This window comes from Amborella trichopoda, chromosome 11, assembly GCF_054954075.1.
Source record: "Amborella trichopoda isolate Santa Cruz 75 chromosome 11, AtrichopodaSantaCruz75HAP2 v2.0, whole genome shotgun sequence".
Classification (NCBI taxonomy): domain Eukaryota; kingdom Viridiplantae; phylum Streptophyta; class Magnoliopsida; order Amborellales; family Amborellaceae; genus Amborella; species Amborella trichopoda.
In genome coordinates, this window is record NC_142346.1 from 43601166 (window position 1) to 43623029 (window position 21864).

General features: G+C 35.9%; 1 protein-coding gene and 1 non-coding gene across 3 annotated transcripts; both read left to right on the plus strand.

Moving 5' to 3' along the window:
* The first annotated feature begins 605 nt into the window (after positions 1 to 605).
* Positions 606 to 708, plus strand: LOC148779927 (U6 spliceosomal RNA). Its single transcript, XR_016045120.1, has one exon. It is a non-coding gene; the product is annotated as a U6 spliceosomal RNA (small nuclear RNA).
* A 5707-nt stretch (positions 709 to 6415) lies between these two features.
* On the plus strand, positions 6416 to 21804 carry MEE21 (PIN domain-like family protein). Of its 2 annotated transcripts, XM_006858393.4 has the most exons (6): positions 6416 to 6979; positions 7416 to 7496; positions 7725 to 7845; positions 11944 to 12228; positions 17017 to 17082; positions 21538 to 21804. In XM_006858393.4, the coding sequence occupies exons 1-6, from the start codon at positions 6789 to 6791 to the stop codon at positions 21628 to 21630; spliced, it is 837 nt and encodes a 278-aa protein (XP_006858455.1). In that variant the 5' UTR covers positions 6416 to 6788; the 3' UTR covers positions 21631 to 21804. The 2 variants fall into 2 exon arrangements, with proteins under 2 accessions (XP_006858455.1, XP_088706783.1); XM_088850657.1 differs by lacking the exon at positions 11944 to 12228 and having other exon boundaries at positions 6680 to 6979.
* The last annotated feature ends 60 nt before the right edge of the window (positions 21805 to 21864 follow it).

The window sequence follows — 21864 nt, forward strand, 5'->3', positions numbered from 1 at the left end:
GCCCAAATGCTAATGAAATGGTTATATTTTAGATGGATTGGTGTACCGAATATGTTAAATTCTGAATTTTGAGATCCTAACAATACTTCTAAATAGGAATTTGCCCAAGGAGGCACATTTTTATATGCCTTGGACGCTGATAGTAGGCATCCTAGCCCAAAAAAAAGTACCAATGTGGGGTGCTCTCTCTCTCTCTCTCTATAAATGAAAACCCCATACTTCTATCTCAACATTTGTGCTCTTCTTTCCAAGTCCTGAGGGAACTCTCTCTCTCTCTCTACATATATGCTCCTCTTTTGAAGTCCTGAGAAAAATTTATATCTATTCTCTAGATAGAACCATGGCGGTTAGCAGGTTCAACGAAAGAAGCCCAACAATTGGATTTTAATTGCAATGAGATTTGAGGCTAAATTTGCAGGGGAGAGGCCATAAACAAATCTTGTGAACACTTTTTTTTTTGTGTTTTGGTGTAATGGAAGTAGTGGTCTAAGAGATGGCCAAAGAATAAAAGTAGATGGTGGACCACTGGAATATTTGTAGTGCCACATCTGAAGTTTCAAATAGATAGTAGTTTTTTATAATGCTTGTCTTTGACATAAACGAATGTCTCTTCGGAGACATCCGATAAAATTGGAACGATACAGAGAAGATTAGCATGGCCCCTGCGCAAGGATGACACGCACAAATCGAGAAATGGTCCAAATTTTTTTTACTTTTTTCGGTAGATTTAATTATTTTGAGGCCAATTTCCTTTCTATCCCTCTTTGAAATTAATTTAATTCTTTTGAGGCAAGTTTAGCCCTTATAGGCCAATTTCCTTTTTATCCCTCTTTGAACTTAATTTAATTCTTTCGAGGCAAGTTTAGCCCTCATGAAGGTTCTATAAGGTCTGGGCTTTGGATTTCCTTTCTGCCCCTATCTTAAATCAATTTATTTTTTTGAGGCAAATATCTTTTTCTTCCCCTCTCTAGAAATAATTTTATTCTTTTTTAAACATTTCGTGTCTACCACTCTCTAAATTTAATTTAAATTTTGTTAGGGCAATTTCCTTTTACCCCTCTTGAAAGTTAATTTAATTATTTTGAGGCGAGTCTAACCCTTTCTAAAATTAATTTAAGGATGTAGTTCTATAAGGTATGGGATTTTTTAAAACAAAGTAAAGTCTGACATCGAGTCTTTCAGAAAGCACTATGGATATCGAAATCGTCATGATGGCTCTAAAATCAATTTTTTACACTAACGGTGAAATTTGAAGTTCAAAAAATAATATAGGTTTATGAATAGTTGTTTTTTGAAGCGAAATAGATGTTCTAGATAATGTGTTATAATATACACTATTTTTAAGCTTTGGATTTTTTTTTTTTTTTTTTTCACAACCGTAATGGTCAAAACCGAGATATTCGCTTTGAGGCTTTGACAGTTTATTTTGATTTTATTGTTTTCTTCACTCATCAAACTTTTTTTATTCATAGTAAGTAAAAAAACTAAAAAAAAATAGATACTAAAATATTTTTTTAAAAATTAAAACCTCTTAATGGTTTCCTCTCTAAAAACCCATTCTCTCTCTCCAAAAGCCTATTATCTCTCTTCAGAAACCAAATCTATATCTAAAAACCCATTCTCTCTCTAAAAGCCTAATCTCTCTTCGCTCTCTAAAACCACATTCTCTCTCTCTAGAAACCCAATCTCTCTCCCTACAAACCCAATCTCTCTCCCTACAAACCCAATATCTCTTTTGAAACCCAATATCGCTCTCTCTAAAAACTTAGTCTCTCTTTAGAAACCCAATATCGCTCTCTCTAAAAACCCATTCTCTCTTTCTATTTTTAAAAACACAATCTCTCTCTAAAATCATCCATTCTCTCTCTAAAAACCAATATTTCTTTCTCTCTCTAAAAATATTTAGCAAATATATATATATATATATATTGGCTTACTACAAACAAAAAAAGTTTGAAGAGTGAGATAAAAAAAAAGAAAAAAAGAAGGTTCTTAATGGGCCGGCCCAAATATGATCTTTTTGGGTCGGAGATTTTCGGGCACCATTTCGGGTCAGGCCGGATCAGTTATGAGCTTCAACATTTGGCCTCTCTAATGCTAATGAAATGATTATTTCTTAGATGAGATTTGAGATCCAAAAAATACTTCTAAATAAGAATTATGCCTCGGAGGCACATTTTTATATGCATCGGAGGCGATAGTATAAGTATTTTTAGTGCCACATCTAAAGTTTCAAATAAATGGTAGTACTATATAAGGCTTGTCTTTGACGGAGTTAAACGCTTTTTAAGGGGACATATGATACACATTAAATGATACAGTGAAGATTAACGGCCCGTGAGCAAGGGAAAGACACGCACAAATCGAAAAATGAAGTATTTATCATTATTATTATTATTTGGGCGGATTCCCTTTCTCCCTCCTCTAAAATCACTTTATTTTTTGTATTATTATTTGTGCGGATTCCCTTTCTCCCCCCTCTAAAATCACTTTATTTTTTGAAGGAAATTTTCCTTTCTGCCCCTCTGTAAAATTACGCCCCTCTAAAATCACTTTATTTTTTGAAGGCAAATTTCCTTTCTGCCCCTCTGTAAAATTAGTTTATTTCTTTTTGAAACATTTCCTGTCTACTCCTGTCTAAACTTAATTTAATTCTTTTGAGGCCAATTTCCCTTCTACCCCTCTTGAAAATTAATTTAATTATTTTGAGGCGAGTCTAACCCTCTAAAATTAATTTAAGGATGTAGGTTTTATTAGGTCTGGACTGCGGATTTCCTTTTCGCCCCTCTCTAAAATCAATTTATTTTCTTGAAGTAAATTTCCTTTTCTTCCCCTCTAAAAAATGAGTTTACTTCTTTTTGAAACATTTCTTGGCTATCTCTCTCTAAAATTTTAATTTAATCCATTTGAGGCCAATTTCCTTTCTACCCCTCTTAAAAGTTAATTCAATTATTTTATGGCGAGTCTAACCCTCTCCAAAATTATTTTACAGATGTAGGTTGTGTGGGATCCGGGCTTTATGAAAACAAAGTAAAGTTTAACCTCGAGTCTTTGGATAGCCTTTTGGGTATCGAAATCTTCATAAATTTCCAACACTGACTATAGAATTTGAAATTCAAAAAATAGTATAGATCTTGTGGATTCATGAACACTTATTTTTAGGGTGAAATAAACGGTCTTGATAAAGTGTTATAATATACACTAGATTTAGGCTTTGAGGTTTTTCCGACTCCAAAACGGCAATTTTCTATGAGTTTTGAGGTGAGGCTTATACTTATTTAATAGCGCCGCAACCCCATCAAAACATTTTCTTTAATTTGACAAATTCATGTCTACCACTCTAAAATTAAATTATTTTTTTTGAGACAAATTTCTTTTCCACCCTTTTCTAAAACTAATTTAATTCTTTTGAGGCGAGTCCATCAAGGGAGTAGATGAGCTGGACAGGTCGAATTGCCTACTTCTCATACATTCTATTTTTTACTTTTATTTTTATCATATTTTTTGTTTTATGGATTAATTCCCAACCATTCATTTTTTATATATAGATGTCACAATCATTTATACTCAGTAGATATCAAATTGGATGGGTTGGGGTAAGTCACGAAGTTCGATACATTTTTTTTGGAGTTTTGTGTCTATTCAATAATAATATTACAACCACCCATTTTAAAATTTAAGGGACAATAATGATTGTGACCTCTATGTACACAAGATAAATGATATCTTTGTAGATAATTCTATATAATATGCTTTTTGTATGCATAGTCTACGGGTTCACAGAGTGGCCATTCAATTGGCCAAGTTGCCATCTCAATAGAGAACCAAATGTTTTATGGAAAAAGTTTAATTAAAGTTGCAACCTTCTACTGTTGAAGTAAGGTGCACCTCAAAAAACCTATAGAAGAGAGTGTTTTGATGTTTGAAGACCCTCCAGTCGATCATCTTAATTTCAAGATGCATGGAGCATGGATATGAAGAAAAAACAAAGAAAATTCAAATCTTAAAGATAGTGCATATTGTAATGAGTTATCTAGACTGTATGTTTTCAAGATTTTTTAATATTTTTAGACTTGCTTGATCAATATCATGTTTTGAAATTTTACAATCTCTAATTAAGTTATGTTTTCAAGATTTTTTAATATTTTTAGACTTGCTTGATCAATATCATGTTTTGAAATTTTACAATCTCTAATTAAGTTTTAGAGGTGGACCTCACTTCTACAATATAAGGAGGGTACCTTGTACAAACCTCACCCAACATATATAACCATGACATATCAAACCGAATACAAAGTCCTCCATGAGATATGTAAAGTTCGGCCCTTCAAAATAAATTCTGGAATCCAGCTGACGATCACAATTGCTATGGTCGCATGGGCACTGTGTTTCAATTGATATTGGTTTCTTTCACCAAAGATTTGCTTTTTTTCGAAAAAAGTTTATATAAGGTGTCAATTTTATACTATTGAAATAAGGTGCGCCACAACAACAATCTCGAAGGGAGTGTTTCGATGTTGGAAAACTCTTCAATTTAATCATTTCAACTTCAAGATAAATAAATTTCAAGTCCTAAAATAGTTTGGACAGTTTATTTCCATAGTTTTAAAATGTTTATAAGTCTATTCAATTTGTAATATTTTTAAAATTTTAAGTTTTATAACTCAATATAAAAATAGATTTTCAACAATTATAAAGTTTTCGGCACTGAAACTACAAAACCAAACAAATTTTAGAGGTATGCCTTGTTCCTACCGGAGGGCACCTCATACGAACCTTTTCCTTTTAGGTTCGTTTGAAAAACTTTTCCCTCTCTCCAGCCTCAAATTGAAATTAACTACCGGTGGTTCCCCTAAAAACGAAAGAAAAAAGGAAATTTGATTAAAATGCACTTATCTTTAATTTGACAATTTATTTTTTTTCAACTATTCTGACTCATGGTCATGCGTATTATAATAAGTATTTTCATAATTAAATGAAAAGATACAAGTAGAATGTTAAATAATTGATATTTGACATGTATTTTGATAAATTTACCAAAAAATTAAGGGTGCGGTTTGTATAGAGTTGAGGCTCTAAATAGTTAAAATAAAGCATACCTTCAAGTACTGTCAAGAAATGTGATTTAAATATTGGAAATCTTTATGATAACCTTGAAATATATATTCATCTCTAGTTATAAAATTTAAAGCTTAAAAAACAGTGACGATAGAGCAGATCTATGAAACTTGGAAATCTTGAAAATTAACGGTCCAAAAAATGCATTACAAGATACACTATTTTCAAAACTTGAAATCCATTTTTTTCTCATGTCAATGTATCTGGAAGTCAAAATGATCAATTTGAGGATATTTCGACATCAAAACATGTTTTAGTGAAACTTTCGAGGTGTGCCCTAATTTGATTGTTTAGAGCCTCTCACTTATATGAATTTTTTTTAAAAATTAATAATCGATCCATCTACATACAATAACTACCATGATAAATGAGTTTATTACCCTTCATTAAATCAGTTGAAAAGTGATAAGGAGGAAATTGTAGAGTGCAATCATCATTATCATCATCATCATTATAGCCTTTTTCCAATCAATTGGGTCAGCTATATGAAACTTAGTTCGCCATTCTTCGTTATTAAAGGTCGTATCCTCGACGAGGCCATAAGCCCTCGTATCTCTCTGGACTACTTCCAACCATGTCTTTTTTGCCATATTTCATACCGTTTTCAATCATTATACTTGAACTAACTCATACTTTCTAATAGATGCAGTATTTAGTCAACGTTACACATAGCTAACCCACTTAAGTCTACTATGTCTCGTTTTATCGTTTATCAATATCACATCTAAATTCTCCCGAATAGATTCTTTTCAACTCTACCCTTCTTGTCTTGCCACTTATTAGTTTCAACGACCTCATCTCCGCTACACCCATTTTATGGGTTTATTTTTTTGTCCACCCAACATTCTGCTCCATAAAAGCAAAGCTGGTCTCACAACTGTTTTATAGAACTTGCTCTTTAATTTCATTAGTACGCAACGATCACATAAAATTCCAGTTGCACATCTCCATTTCGCCCACCCAGCTCTAATTATGTGTGCGATATATTCCTCAATATTTATATTGTCTTGGATTATCGACCTAAGAATTCGAAATGCGTCTTTTTTGTATTTCCTGGTCATTAATCTTAACTACTTCATCGTCTCTACTCCTATTATTACTTTATATACTTTGTCTTAATTTAACTAATTTTAAAACCTGTGGATTCTAGAACATCATTCGAAAGTTCTAACTTTATGTTGTTGTTTTGGGTCTGATCAATAAAAGACTATCATATGCGAAGAACATACACCATGAGACCTCTTCATGTAGGTGTATAGTTAAGTTGTTAATAACAAAAACAAAGAAGCACGAGCTCAATGCGACGTAGACATATTGTCATTGAAAACTTACTTATCTCTTCGGTGCTGATCTCTCCCCGAATCGATATTGTGTCTACTCACTTTTTTTTTTGAGACCAGCCAAACCATTAATTGAAATTCCAAAATAGAACCACATCCCCATCCCTCCACTCCATCCATCACCGTCATTACTCTGATTGGACGGCGATAGCGGCTGGGTTATGAAAAGTTCATGATCACATTGGATCATAGTACGCGGCCACAATATAAATACCCTGAAAATTCCTGGGTTTTGTATCATAACCGGAAAAGCAACGAACGCAACTGCGAAGCCACTGAATATCGCCGGAAATCACTAAAGTCGCCAGGAAACCATTAGAGCTTCAGAAGATGAGAGTCAAGAGGCAGAAGAAGAGCAGGAAGAGCTTGAGCTTTTTCAAGGCATGCTTTGGTTTCAGAGAGCCCTTCAAGATCCTTTGTGATGGCACTTTCCTTCATCTCCTTCACGCCCATGGCCTTGGAGACCCTAGCGTTGCTCTCTCTAACCTTCTTGGCACTCGCACCATACCTTCTGTCACAAGGTCCTTTCTCTCTCTACCTCTTGCTCTCTCAGTAAGTCTGTATTTTTCTGTGTATCTCTCTCTGTGTCTGTCTCTCTTCTCTATCTCTCCTCTTTTCCTTTCTGTGTGTCTCTCTGTCATGGCGATTTTATCTTTCTAGCTCTTTCTCTCTGCTCATAAGGTGTGTTTTTCTCCAATTTACGCTCTTCTATTTGTTTCATTTTGGATTTGTGTACTTTTTTTTTATATTGTTTTTATCATTACTTACTAAGTCTTCCTTTGTCCTACTAATTTTTTTCTCCTTTTCTCTTATATATTTTCTTTTTTGACATCTTTTAGAGTGAATGTTCTCTCTTGAATTGCTTTGAATGATGCTGTCTCTAACTTGTTTCTTCCCCATCAGAGTGATATTCTCTAACTTGATTTTTCTTTTTTCTAATCTATTGTCGTTCTTCAGATGCATCCTTGGAGAGCTAAAAAGACTTGGAAATGACTACTCTGATTCATTGCAGTCTGCTCGCAACCTTCCAGTCACCAGGTTGGCTTCTCACTCTAAGATTTATCATATTCTTTCTCCTTTTGTTAAATCTTTAGGTTTATATGCTTCAAAATTGCACTTTTCTGTAACTAAAAAGATCTGGAGCAATTACCCAAAAAAGATTTTGAGCAAGAACACTTATAACATTGTTTATGAAGTTTGAATGCACGATTTATATTTATAACTGTTGATATTACAGTCTGGTTGAGATTGCTGTATTTTGTGTAGATGTAACCATGAATTGATGCAGAGTGCTCGAAACTGCATAGAGGCGATTATCGGAAGCAATAATCTGGACCACTTTTTTGTGGCTACCCAGGATCCCTATATTCGCAAAAAATTTCAGCAGGTTTTGTAGGCATCACCTTAATCAGCCACTTCTGCCAAGTTGCTTCTCTCTCTCTCTCTCACACACACACACACACACACACACAATATATGTGTAAGTAAGATTGCAGTAATCTGTTCCCTCCATTTTATTTGGACTTCCACACTATCTTTAAAGACGTGCCATTTTGTTTATATTGCCTTGAAAGACGGTGTGGAACAATACAACCTTATTTCTACAAGTAAGGTTCTGCATTATACAAACCGCACCCGATACATATACATATGTATGCATGCGTGTGTGTGGGTGTGGGTGGGTGTGTACATGCGCACGTATGTGATTTTGTTAATAGTATTCTGTCTTTATGTTCTGGGAGTTCTGTAATTTTGAATGAGTACATCTTTCAGAATTCATTTTCTTTGTAAAGGTTTTTCACTTCTCATGGTTACTACTTCAGGTTTAACATCTGATTGTTTTGTTAGGATTCTTCTTATTTTTTGTTAGCTTTCTTCTGATAGTTATTACTGTGCTTCTGTACTTATCTTGAAATTGTGAAGATTGTATTGAAAGCTGTAAATATGCCTGAAGTCTGAATTTTGGAAGCCATTGTAGATCTGAGTTACATGAGGATTGTGTTCAAAGTATTCTATAACTCGAACTATTTGATATTCCAAAACTTACAAGCCACTAGGAAGCAATAGCATGACGAGTATTCCTTGTTTCTACTGTGAACAATTTAGATGAATGATTTTGTTGAGGGACTTAAACTTGATCAACTTGGTTCCTAAAGCTCCAAATATGAAGTTTATTGCATGAGTATCTAAAACTTGGAATACAGTAGAAACTAGAAACTCCTTATTAAGAAGTTTGGACTTCGAAGGATATTATGTTGGTGTATACCAAGGAATATCCAGGAACCTTTATGATTGGACATATCGAAATCATGCTTATGCATCAACTAGTGGCTCCACAAACCAATATGCAGCCCCCGGTGGAAGGTTAGACGGAATGTCCTTAATGGCTTGCCTAGGGCTGGGAAAGGACCTATGTTCCTCATGTCTTTCAACATAAAAAGGCAATCACTTGTAGCCAAAGGAAGACTGGTCTGTTGACCTTAATTGCAAGTGCAGCTTGAGAGAGGCCTGGGGTAAGCCCTCAAGTCGCGTCAGACTGAATACAAGTTACCTGAAAGTCCGGCTGACCGAGACTTCAGATCCGTAAAAAGCAAATCTGTTTTCTTTGTGTAGGACATAGTTTTCATTATTTGGTTTAAGAGGCAATCTTGAAGAGTTTGGACAACCAGCAATCTTAAAAAATTTTAGCTTTAGAGATTCTTCTTGATTGACAAAGTATATTTGATCACTAGAAACTTCAGAAGTCAATTTAGGGACTTAAGAAGCCTTTCCTGATTGAATTGGTAGGATAAACTGGCAGAGCGGGTTTAGGCATTGTAAAGTTTTGAGAGATGTTCCCAACTACTGGTCATACTAGCAGTTTTGATAAATGAGCAAAAAAAGTTATGCTCTCTGTAAGATGGAGTGCTCAAACCGTCTGTACCAGACTACTAGGCAGATGTAGACAAGCCTGAGTTAATTTCACCAGACAAGGTGACGTAAGTAGCCTTATCAAATTGCCTTTACCAAGTAAAATAGAAGTAGCTCATTAGTGCGCCATTTGGAAGTGCTAGTAATGCGTGCTCGCTAAAATGTAAGTTGATCAAAGCAATCCGAAACCACTAAGCTTGGCCTGACTTTTATTATTTCTCTCGCCTTGCGTACTTTGATCTTCTTATTAATAGAAGATTTCCTTTTATATCTAACTACTTTGGTTGTCTTCTTGGAGCCCAGTACAAGCCCACCTACTTACAATAAACAAGATAAATTCCTGTCCAAGTTTTTCATTGCTCCATTTTTAGTTCTCAAAAGTAAAGAAGATCTATGCCAATGGTGGGTGGTCCAGAATTGGTTGTGCTTTTGAGAAAAGAAGTCAATGATTACTAGTATGACAAGGGGCAGGATATGTTGGTTAGGTGTTAATTGCATGAAGCAAGGGAAGGCTTCATGTCTCTTGGGTGGAGCAAGGAGGACCATGTGTCCCTTGCATCCAGAATTGGCGGGGAAGGACAAGGACCTCCTAGAAGTTTAATAGCGATATGGTGAACTCACTTTATGAGCTTAAGGACTCAGGCCAAGGGGGGTTATATCTTGATATTTGCCCTGGAAACCCTTGTTCACCATAGTTGGTTAATCACTGGATAGAGAGGAAGTATTGCTAGGCTCTGCCTTGAACCTCCCTCTGTGGACTTGTGACCATAGAAGGATCCCGGGATTGTCCATCGACACATGGTGTCCGTTTCTTTCTTCAATCTTGAAAATATATTTAGTGCTGCTGTTTCACTGGTTGTATAAAATAGGGAACTTTAGCGAGCTGGTTCTTGACGATGGTACGTCGACTTGGAGTGATATTAAGTCTAGATGTACACAAAATTTCAGCTCAAAACTGTTTTGTGTTTTGTGAATGTTAATGTATAGGTGTTCTGCCCCTGTATATACACTGTATAATTGTTACTATTTTCAGACATCTCCTATGCTCTCTAAATTTCTCTCACATGCAGCATGCTATACGAGAGCTTCCATGAGTCTGAGAATTTACATCAAATAAGTGTTTCAAACCCCAGGCTATTTACGTGCTGTATTTTCTGCTATTCTTTTTAGACATCTCCTTTGCTCTCTAATTTTTTCTCACATGCCCCATGCTATACGAGAGATTCCATATGAGTCTGAGAATTTACATCAAATAATGGTTTCAAACCCCAGGTTATTTACGTGCTGTATTTTCTGAAACTGTTTAACACATCTTTTCTTTTGCATTAAAGGTTGTGTATGCTGACATTTAGCTTATGACACGCATGAATTTAATTTTGACTTACATGGATTTCGTGAAAATGTGCGCACTAGTTTTTTGTTTTTGGTGAACATAATAACATTATTCTTCCTAATGTGGCGGGTTAAAATTTATCTGTATTACACTGTTTTTGGTCAACCAGTAAATTTGTGTAATGCATGATATTTACTGGTAAAACCCCCACAGGGATTGGTAATAGAATAATAAAGTTTGCATCCTTTTAAATTTCTGGCACACTTTTATTGCAGCAGTTATACTCCTGCATTATTGTGTTTGCCAGAGTAAAGCACTTGGTGAGTTGCTCACAGATCTTACAGTTCTTATAAAAGTTTTGGAAGTTTCCCATGGAAGATATTTTTCAAGGCTTATAATTTGTTTCCATAAACATTCATAATGTTGATTCAGGAAGTCTCTAGATAAATCCTGGGCACCATGACATACTCAAAACAACTCAAGAGCAGCAAACATGCTTCATGGTGTAGGACTGATTTGTTAAAGCCCTTTAGAATCTATATCTGGCATGCATGTTTAGCAATGTCTTTCTCTTCATGACAAAAAAAGTCTTTTTATTTTTTGGAAAATTTTGAAGGAAATAAATAACATGATGGGCTTTATCGCTGGCACTTATGGTCATTGGGCCTCATGGTGGAGGATAAAAAAAAATCTTCTTATGATCTTTCATATCTTTGAGAACTTGTTCATATCCTTGTGACCATACTGAAACTCTGAGTTCATTAAGAAACAGAACCCAAGATCTACCTGAGATTTCTTGTATTTTGCGGTATTATTGAGATGCTTTGGATAGATGAGTTTTATATGAGATGCATTCGTGCTCAATGGACTACTCGTTTCTGAAAATCTGATACGGTATTTTACTCATTTCTGTAAATCTGATGTTGCTGTTATTGTATTTGTTCCAATGAGTACCATAGAAGTCCACTAGGAATACTCCGCACATAAGCAACCATTGAGAAAAAAGGGAATTCCATATAAGAAAGCTGGTTCTAGACTGCAGTGCTGGCGGATGGATTTAATTGAGTTTCATTGGAAGCAGTCAAATCCAAAACATTTATGATCTTCTGGAATTTGATTTCTGTTGACATTTTGACCCAGTAACTCTCTTTTCCATTTTGCTTTCTGGCTTAATAGCACATTCTTCTTTTCTTTGTATCTTGAGAAAAAGAAAATGCTCATTCTTTCATCTTTTAAATGCAGATACCTGGTGCTCCTGTCATATTTGGTCTTAGAAATACTTTATTCCTTGATCCACCGTCAGCATATCAGCGCCAGTTTGTAAAATCCAGTGAAGATGAGCGTTCGCACATGAATGAATGGGAACAGAAAATTGTTGGGAATAGTAAAAAACAGGATGTTGAAAAGGGGGTTGCAGTGTCTAATGATGCTGGGAAGGAAGTTTTGGTGGCCACCAAATCTAAAAACAATAGAAAAGGAATGTTAGATGTGAAAGACAAGGTTAGATTTAAAAGAAAGAAGGCAAAGGTTAGTTCAGCTACTCAGCAATTTCTTACTCAAAATAGGTTGCCTTTCATCTTTTTTCATCATCAATTTGAGCCTTTGATTCCTATGAATAGTAACAATTGAAATTTAGAATACTAAGTTTGCTAAATGGTGTGTATTGAGACAAACAGAGCCATATACCTGATGTGTTTACTGTACAAATACGAATGTAACTTGTTTTGACTTCTTGAGTGCAAATTCATTCATATGGGTCTCAGAACTACATCCTTTGTTGTTTATATAGATTCAGTTTACATTTTGATTGGCTTCCAAGCTTTCAGAATTCACGTGCCTATGAATAAATACCAGGCCTAGTGGTGTTAAACTGCATAAACTTGTAAGTTTGCAGTTGCACATCTCTGATAAGGACCAAGCTCAAGACTTTGCTGGCTCTATCTAGGCAGGGCATGAACTTGTTTTGACATTCTTGTGTAGCTTGGCTTCGATTCCCTGTATTTTGAACATGCCATTGTCACATCTCTTAGAAGGACCAAACTCAAGATGGATGGATCTTCTGGTCAAGGTCTGACATAAATGTTTCGTGATCCAAGTTGTTATTTCTCTACCATGCAGTAACCATCATCTCCTTGGAAGCCATAAACATGCACTGGGGATCCATTTTAGTAACTGTCACAAATTCAATATATGTGGGTTCGGCTGCATGTCTGTCAAAGAGAAGCAAGGGTTTTCTGGCGATTGTTTTCATGGACTGTCATTTTGGTATAGTTTAGAGGTGGTTTATTGTACTACAAAAACAACTTTTTCTCTAGAAAAGCTGATGGCTTGGGATGGTGTGTAACCTCTTTGAATGGCCTCAAGAGGGATGTAGAGTCTCGCTTGAGAGTACCCTCATAATTGGAACTCCCAAGATTGGTGGGGTTTGCGTACTCAATTATTTCCATGCAGTGTGTTCTGTTTGTTTGGGTATATGTAAGTTTGTGCAAGTGATTCCTCATAGGTCAAAGGAGAGTTTGGGATTTTGGGTCTCTGGTTGATGTTCTAAGAGTGGGCTTGGTTGATATTCTTCTTCCACATGGTATTTGTATAAACACAAGAGCATGCCAACCCTTGAGGAACGCATGTTGTCAGTTAAGTTAGTTCACTGGGATCTCCCAACAAAAGGGTTGATCCCTCTCCGGAAGCTTGCTCCTGCGCTCCAGGGAGGGGGATCTCGCTTGCTTTTTTTAAACTATGGGATCTCGATCCTTCTTATTAGGGATCGAGATCGTCAGCTACACAGGATCCATGTTCCTTTGCATCATATTGAGTGTTCATAGGTAAACTAAACCAAAGGTTCCATCAATATGGGATCAAGATCCCTTAGTGGTAGACTCTACCGTCCCTCTTGCCCTTTTTATTAGATCACGAGTTCGAACCTTGAGCCTCAATTTAATTCTAACTAACGACTATTTTGCATAATTTGGTCACAAGTTCAAACCTTGAACTTCAACTTAATGCCAAGTATACTGTAATATATTAGCTATATGGTTTGTTCACACACATAAATTCCGAGGGTGGTGGACTATACTTCCCCTTTTGGGCTTGTTAATAGGTCACGAGTTACCTTGAGCTTCAACTTAACACTTATCGTAATGCGCTTTATTTAATAAAGAAGGATGACCATGATTATTATTATGGTACATAAAGTCACAGAATGCACTCAAAAGAATGCAAAAATTTAAAAACTATGTAATGATTCATTTTTCTTAATTTTTTATAAAGTTTAAATTTGTTTAAAATATTTTATTACTCAATTAAAAGATAAATACACTCAAAGGAGTACAAAAATATTAAATTATTCTAGAATGAATGGTGTTAACATTTTGAATTTTTAAAAAATTCATATGGACTGTGGTCCTGACCTAAGGGGGCGTTTGATAACGGTGAATGGGTGGGAAAGTCCCCGACTTTCTCCTATACTGTAGCTTTCCTTAGTTTGGGAACAGTAAAAAGGTGGAAAGTCGGAGCGAACTTATTTCCCAAAATACTATTCCCCTTGGTAAAGTTGTGGGACATGGGTACCCTAGGTCTGCAACTTTCACGGAAAGTTAACGGGCAAGAAGCCCAAAGAAAACTGTGGCTCTCCTATTGCTCGTGTTGAAGCCCCCATTGTTCATTCCTCCCTGCTCGCACAAGCATAAGCCCCACCACCCTCAACCAGGTACACTCTTTCTCATCTGCTCTTTCTCTCTCTCATCTGCTATCTCAATCATCATAGAGACATGGGTTCCCCTTTTTTTTTTTTTTTTTTCTTTTTTTTGCTCCATCATGTTTTCTGATCTCTGGATCACCTGTATTCTGGGGTTTTGGGGGGAGAATCCCATGTGGGTTTTGGATCGAATGTGGGTTTGGATCGAAATTGGGTTTGTTTCTCTCTGATCCCCCATTTCCATTCCCATTCCCATTCCCATTTGGATCTACTTCGGATTAGCTTTGGATTAGGGTTTCTTGGATGTCTGATTATTGGTTTAAGTGTAAGTTACGTTTTTGATGACTTTAAGATGCTGATTTTCTTGTTTGTATTATTCTTTAACTGCGCCTTTTTGTTCCTCCTGGGTAATTTTGAGTGCCCTTTTCAGATTGACTCAGAATTTTGGTTTTTGATACTGGTATTTCTGGTTGGAGGTCAGCCAAGTGCTGCCTTCTAGAGTAGCTCAAACGTTTAGTTTTTCAAAGAAATATTTAGTAGGTCTTCTTTGCCACCGTCGTGTTAGTTTTCATGTTAAGTGGGTTTTGTTTTCTTATAGTTTCTGGTTTTTACGTTCTTTTGGAATTAGGGATTGGGGTTTTGAGGGTGGTGGTGGTGATGATGATGATGTAGTAGTTTTTGCGTATTGAGGTTTGCCTCTAATTATGTATCATATGATTGGAAATAGTGTATATATATTTTAGAACTGATAGGAGCTTGATGAATGTTTGGTACGAGACAACTGAGATTCAAATTGAATTTGAGCTGCTTTCGATGGTAAATGGGTGTTCATCAATTCTTTTGACTGGTTGTTGGATGGATGTGATTCATTGCATGATTTTCCCATTTTGGGCAAAGGTTCTTTGGTTTGGGTCGTTTACTTTTCTTGTTATATTCATAGGCCAGCAATGGACAATGTACTGCACACCATAAAAGTTTGTAATCTTACCATGTAAACCTCTAATTTTGAGCCTCTCTAGGTTCAACTCCTCTTATTTAGAAGAAGAACCTAACCATGTGATTTTATGAGCTTATGGATTTTCACTTCTTGTTTTTATCCATGGCAATCCAGGCACCATTCTTGGGTGGGAAACACAAGTAACAATTTGAAATACACATTTACTTGTAATAAAATTATGTGATACTTCTCTGAAGATTAAATTGCAATCTTAACCATGCACTGTAAGAAATGCATGAGATAGGTAGTGGCAAGAAAATCTTACAAAAAAATATACATTACATGCATCAAATTAGGGAAATACGTAATGAACGGTTAAAATAGGTTGTCTTGTGCTTTCCCAGCATCAACATTACCAAACAGAAGAAAGTAACTGCACCACAGTTTATCAAACGCCCTCTAAGGGAACCCTAGTTAACTGCACTTGAGGACCTCGATTTTTAATCAGATTGTTTGGTTCCTAGAAGTAGGGATTTAGCTCCCCAATATATTGGGATCTTTGATCTTGACATTTTGGAATGTATGGACGGTGACCAGAACCTGAGAGTCCATTCTAGTTTTAAGGGTGAGGCCCCAAACAATCAGATTAAGGCACACCTCAAAAATTCACTAGAAGAGGTTGTTTCGATCCTGAAAAATCCTCAAATATATCATGTTGACCTCAAGATGTATGGACATGAGAAAAAATAGATTTCAAGCCTTGAAATATTGCATGGAAAAAATAGATTTCAAGCCTTGAAATATTGCATCTTGTAGTGTATTATCAATACCGTCAATTTTGAAGATTTTCAAGTGTTCATAGATCTAATCAATCTACACTATTTTTTAACTTTAAATTTTATAATTAGATATGAAAATGAATTTTCAGGCCATCACAATAATTTTTGATATTGAAAAAACATATTTCGGCACTATTTATAGGTGCGCTTACTTTGATTGATTAGGTCTCAGCCTTATACAAAACCACACCCTTTTTTTAAATACCCCCAAATTACAATTTAAAGGGAAAATCAACCGGCCCCTAAAAATAAGAGATACTGTGTAAAGGAATTTTTGGGAGAGGCTATCTTGACAGAAATCTGGGAGAAACATGTGATAGCATGCATGATGGACACAATGCTTTGGATAGCCAAAGTTTGTTTCTTCAGATTCTTCTTTAGGAGCCTAACAGCCATGCTAGATAGGTGAGCCCTGGCTTGCATTGTTGGTTGATCCTATTCCACTGAGAGGTACAGGCATTCACACCCCTATTAGTCATTTATCACAACAGAGAAGCATAATGACCAATACTTGACCTGCTTATGAGAAAAAGAACAGGGATTAATATGACTAAATTCACTTCTACAACAACGGTATCCTCCATGATTAATCTGATATTATCTTGCAATAATCAACCTGATATTATCTTAGCTATAATCAAGGTGGTATGTCCTTAAAATCTTAAAAACTTGATGCCCTATTTCTTTATTGATCATCATTCTCTTAATTAAGCATAGTTCTCTTCTCTGCTGATGAGGCCTAGTGCCCTGATCTGTCTTCCAGTCTTCTGGCACAACATTTGCAAGACCTAGCTATTGTCTTTGTGTGCGTTGATCTATATTAAGCTTCACACTGTTACATGCAGGGCCCAAACCCATTATCATGCAAGAAGAAGAAAAATCCAGAAGGTCCTTCAGTTTCTCAAACTTTTGTGAGTGCATTTCATCTTCTTCAGCTTCTAGAGCACATATTCTCCTTCTCCTGCTATTGCTAACTTGCACATGCATGCAAAGTGAGAAATACACACTTAAACGCTTTGCACGTGCACACATGCATACTGCCTTAGCTTGTATACAATTATAGGTCCTATGCTGTGCTTTTCTATCAAAAAACAATGATGCTTAGAATATCTCGATATGCTAGTATGTGCTTGGATTCTGAGACCTTTTACTTGGTTAAATATTTTGCTCAGCGTTAGAAATTAGTGGTAATTCTATTGCACAATATACATGAGAATGTATTCAGTTAACAATAAAAAATACTAAAAAAAGATATGGATGGAAGTAGTGAGAAAATATATGGCGGCTTATTGTCTGATTGACGGTGTGGCCCTTGATAAAACATAATGATGGAATAAGATTCGTGTTGCCGACTACAAATAGTTGGAATAAAGCTCTGATGATGATGAATAAAAAATATTTAGAAAAATAAATAAATTTATTTATCTATTCTTGTAATTTATACCTGGAGTATTTCCTTAATGTATTCAACATTCATTACCTTTATTTTGTATGACAATTTTTTTTGAGCAAGGTCATTTTTCGTCCATATTAAAAAAGCGGTTTTTTTTGTCATTAGGGAGGATAAAATAGATATTTCGATAAGAAATTAGGGGCATTCTAATAGTGGTTAAAAATAAATTAATATTCCATATGGTTGATGTCACACCTCATGTGGATGAAGTCATTATCTACTGTAGTTAATAAATATTCCTTTTTATCAAGAAATTCTGTTTTACCTTTGATTAATTACTTAAAATACCTGTAGACAAAAAAATTACTACATTGTGAGGTAAGAGTACCAAACGTCAAAAAATGTTGAGTACAGTAAATAAAGTACATTAAGAAAATACTCTATATATAAGAATACGCTAACAAAACCTTTTTATAAATCAGACGTATTATTTTATATAATAAAGGATGTGCAAGGATATAAGGGTTGTGTGACCAACACATCCCTCTTAAAGCAGCATCCACATCCTTTGTGTATGTGTGTGTGTTGTGTTGTGTTCCACTTCCTTTGGGTATGTGTGTGTGTTGTGTGTTGAAAATACCTGAAAACATCATATCATCGTTGAAGCCTTTTCCAAACTAATTAGGGTTGGCTATATGGATCTTGGTCTGCCATTTTGCTCTATTAAGGGCCATAACTTTAGTGAGATCATAAGTCTCCATATATTTTATCACTATTTCCAACCATGCCTTTTTGACCTTTTGCCCTTTTGAGCCTTCTACTTGAACTAACTTGTACTTCTTAATAGATGTTGTACTAGGTATATGACACACACGGCGAGCTCACTTAAGTATACTTTCTCTCTTCTTATCGCCTACTGGTGTCACAGAAATTTTTTAGAATGTATTCATTTTGGATTCTATTCTTTATTGTCTTTCCACTCATCCATCTCAACATCCTCATCTTAGCTACACTCATTCTATAGGTATGTTGTTTCTTGACGGCCAACATTCCGCCGCATAAAGTAAAGTTGGTTTCACATGTCTTATAAAAGTTGCCCTTTTGCTTTATTGGTACGATCACATAAAACTCCAATTGCACATCGTCACTTTACCCATCCAGCTCTAATTCTATGTGCGACATCTTCCTCAATCTCCCAATTTTCCTGAATTATCGACCCACGATATCGAATGTGTGCTTATTTTAGTATTTCTTGATTGTCAATCTTAACTACTTCTTCATCTCTACTCTTATTATTACTAAATTTGCATTCCATATATTCATCTTAGTTTGGCTAATTTTAAAACATGTAAATTCTAGAGCATCCATCCAAAGTTCTGACTTTTGTTGACACCGTTTTGGGTCTCATTGATCAAAACTGTCATCCGTGAATAACATGCACCACGGTACCTTAAAACATACTTAATGCAATTTCTTTTCTTCTTTTATCAATAATACGTACTGTATGGTAATAAAGGTTGGATTGGAGGCTTATATGGGTCATCTGATCCATGCATCCTACTCATTTGGCAGCACCTACATCCTCTCATGTGTGTGTGCGCACGCACATGCATGCGCTAGTGCACAAAGCCCTCTCATGTGTGTGTGCGCGAGCACATGCATGCGCTAGTGCACAAAACATGTGTTGTGGAGTTTTCTTTCCTCTACCCAGCTGCTCTATCTTTCCCAGAGAAAGGCACATGCATAGCGAGAGAGAGAGAGAGTTGTAGTGTTACTCTGGCAATTGATATTTTTTTTTTTGGTGTCGCTTGTTGATGCTTAAGCATGTAGCGACACTTGTCAACGCTTATATATCTTGAGTGACGTCATTTATTTTTCAGTACAATGTCAACAGTCCTTTCAGAAGTTTCTTCTATAATAACTTGGACCTTCTTATCATGAAAGTTTTTAGGTCTCATGTGGTATAGCAGCCTAGCATTTATACTCTTCGTCTAAGGTTTGAATCGCATCTATACTCTTCGTCTAAGGTTTGAATCACAGCTTGCATTTTTTATTTTTTGGCCAAAGTTTTTAAGCAACATGGTGGTGGTTTTTCAATTTTAGAAAAGGCTTATGCTTGGCTAGGATTTGAACCTTGGTCCACTTGAATATGAACCACTTACCAATATCACTCCACTGGCTTAGCTTTATTTGAACATGATGGGATACTATACAATCATCATCGTCATTTTAGTTTCTTTCCAATTAATTGGGGTCGGCTACATGAATCCTGGTTTTCCGTTCTGCTCTATTAAAGGTCCTATCCTTAGTGAGGCGATAAGTCTTTATATCTTTTAGGACTACTTCCAACCACATCATTTTGGGTCTACTTTTTGCCTTTTTCAGTCCTTCCACTTGAACTAACTCACACCTCCTAACAGGTGTTGTATTTGGTCGGCGCCATACACGACCAACCCACCTAATTCTACTCACTCTCATGTTATCGTCTATTGGTGCCACGTCAAAATTCTCTCGAATAGATTCATTTTGAATTCTATCACTTCTTATCTTGCCATTCATCCATCTTAACATCTTCGTCTTCGCTACATTCATTCTATGGATATATTGTTTTTTGTCCGCCCAACATTCCGTCCCATAGAGCAAAGCTGGTCTCACTGCTCTCCTATAAAATTTTCCCTTCAGCATCATTGGTATGCGGTGATCACATAAAATTCCAGTTACACATCTCCACTTTGCCCACCTAGCTCTAATTCTGTGTGCGACATCTTCTTCGATCTCTCCATTTTGCTGGATTATCGACCCAAGATATGGAAAGTGGAAAGCGCCGTCTTTTTTGTACTTTATGGCTGTCAATTTTAACTACTTCCTCGTATCGACTCCTATTATTACTAAACTTGCATTCGTATACTCTGTCTTAGTCCGATTGATTTTAAAACATTAGGTTTCTAAAGCGTCCCTTCAAAGTTCTAACTTTGTGTTGATGCTGCTTCGGGTCTCAGCAATCAAAACTATGTCATCTGCGAACAACATGCACCACGGTACCTCATCTTGTAGATGCCTAATTAAGTTGTCCATAACTAAGACAAAGAGCTATTGACTGAATGCTAACTTTTGATGTAGACCTATTGTCACTGAAAACTCATTCGTCTCTCCATAGTTGTTCGTACACTAGCTACCGCTCCATTGTACATATCTCTCACCAAGTCGATGTAGTGTCTAGAGACGTCTTTTTTTTTTCTAATACCTGGCAAATCAAATATCGAGGTACTCTATCATAAGCTTTCTCTAGATCAATAAAGATAATGTGCAAGTTTTTTCCTTTCGTCTTAAAGTTCTCAATCAGTTGCCTAAGTAGGAAAATAGCTTTAGTTCTTGACCTTCCTGACATAAAACCAAAGTGGTTTTCGGATACATGGAATACTACAAATATCATCACATTCTTCAAGATAAAAGGATACCCAAAATTCACATCACATTCTTCAAAATAAAAGGATACTCAAAATTCACATGCGCATATATTGTATAGTCTTACTTATTGATACTTTTATGAAGTATCGGTTTTTGACCCCACACACTAGACACTTAGAAATGTATTAAATACGGACACCTTTGTCAGTGTCCATGTAACATTGGTGCAGGGTGGAGGGGAGAGTGTGGCCGTTGGTATGATTTAGGGCCAAGAGTAGTTTGGGGTTTGAGGGCAACTACATTTAGAACGGTGCTAGTTTCTTAGTGCGAGTCAATTATTTTTCTACACAATTGCTACCCAAATTCTAGCCTAGTTTTCTTTCTTCGATTTTTTTTTGGATCTTCACTGTACTCAAGTCCTTCATTATCAGTGATCAGCATTATGGTTATTTATTAGTGGAATTTCAAATCCAATTATTAAAGTAAGTTTAGTGTTTGATGCATACAATGAAATACTTTTTTTCTCCCTTATGAATGTTGATTTATATACTGAAATACTTTCCAGGTGCATAAGTTTGATGAAACGAGTGAGAGGAGTAGAAAGAAGAGAAAACGTAAACGGCCAAATAAAGAGAAGTTGGAGAACCCAGCAAATTAAAAAGATGTCCATCCCGAGAAAAATGGGTTATAGAATGGGCCATGGATTCAAAGCTGGAAACCTGTCTCGATGTTTGTGTTCAACTGGGCAAAAGAGGCGCTGTAACTCATATTTTTGGGCCTTGCATCTAATTTTTAGTGTCGGTTATGAATGAGCTGAAATTTTGAATCAAAATCTGTGTGTGTGAAATGCAATGGTCGTGTGCAGTCGCAAAATCGAACCGGAACGGTTAAC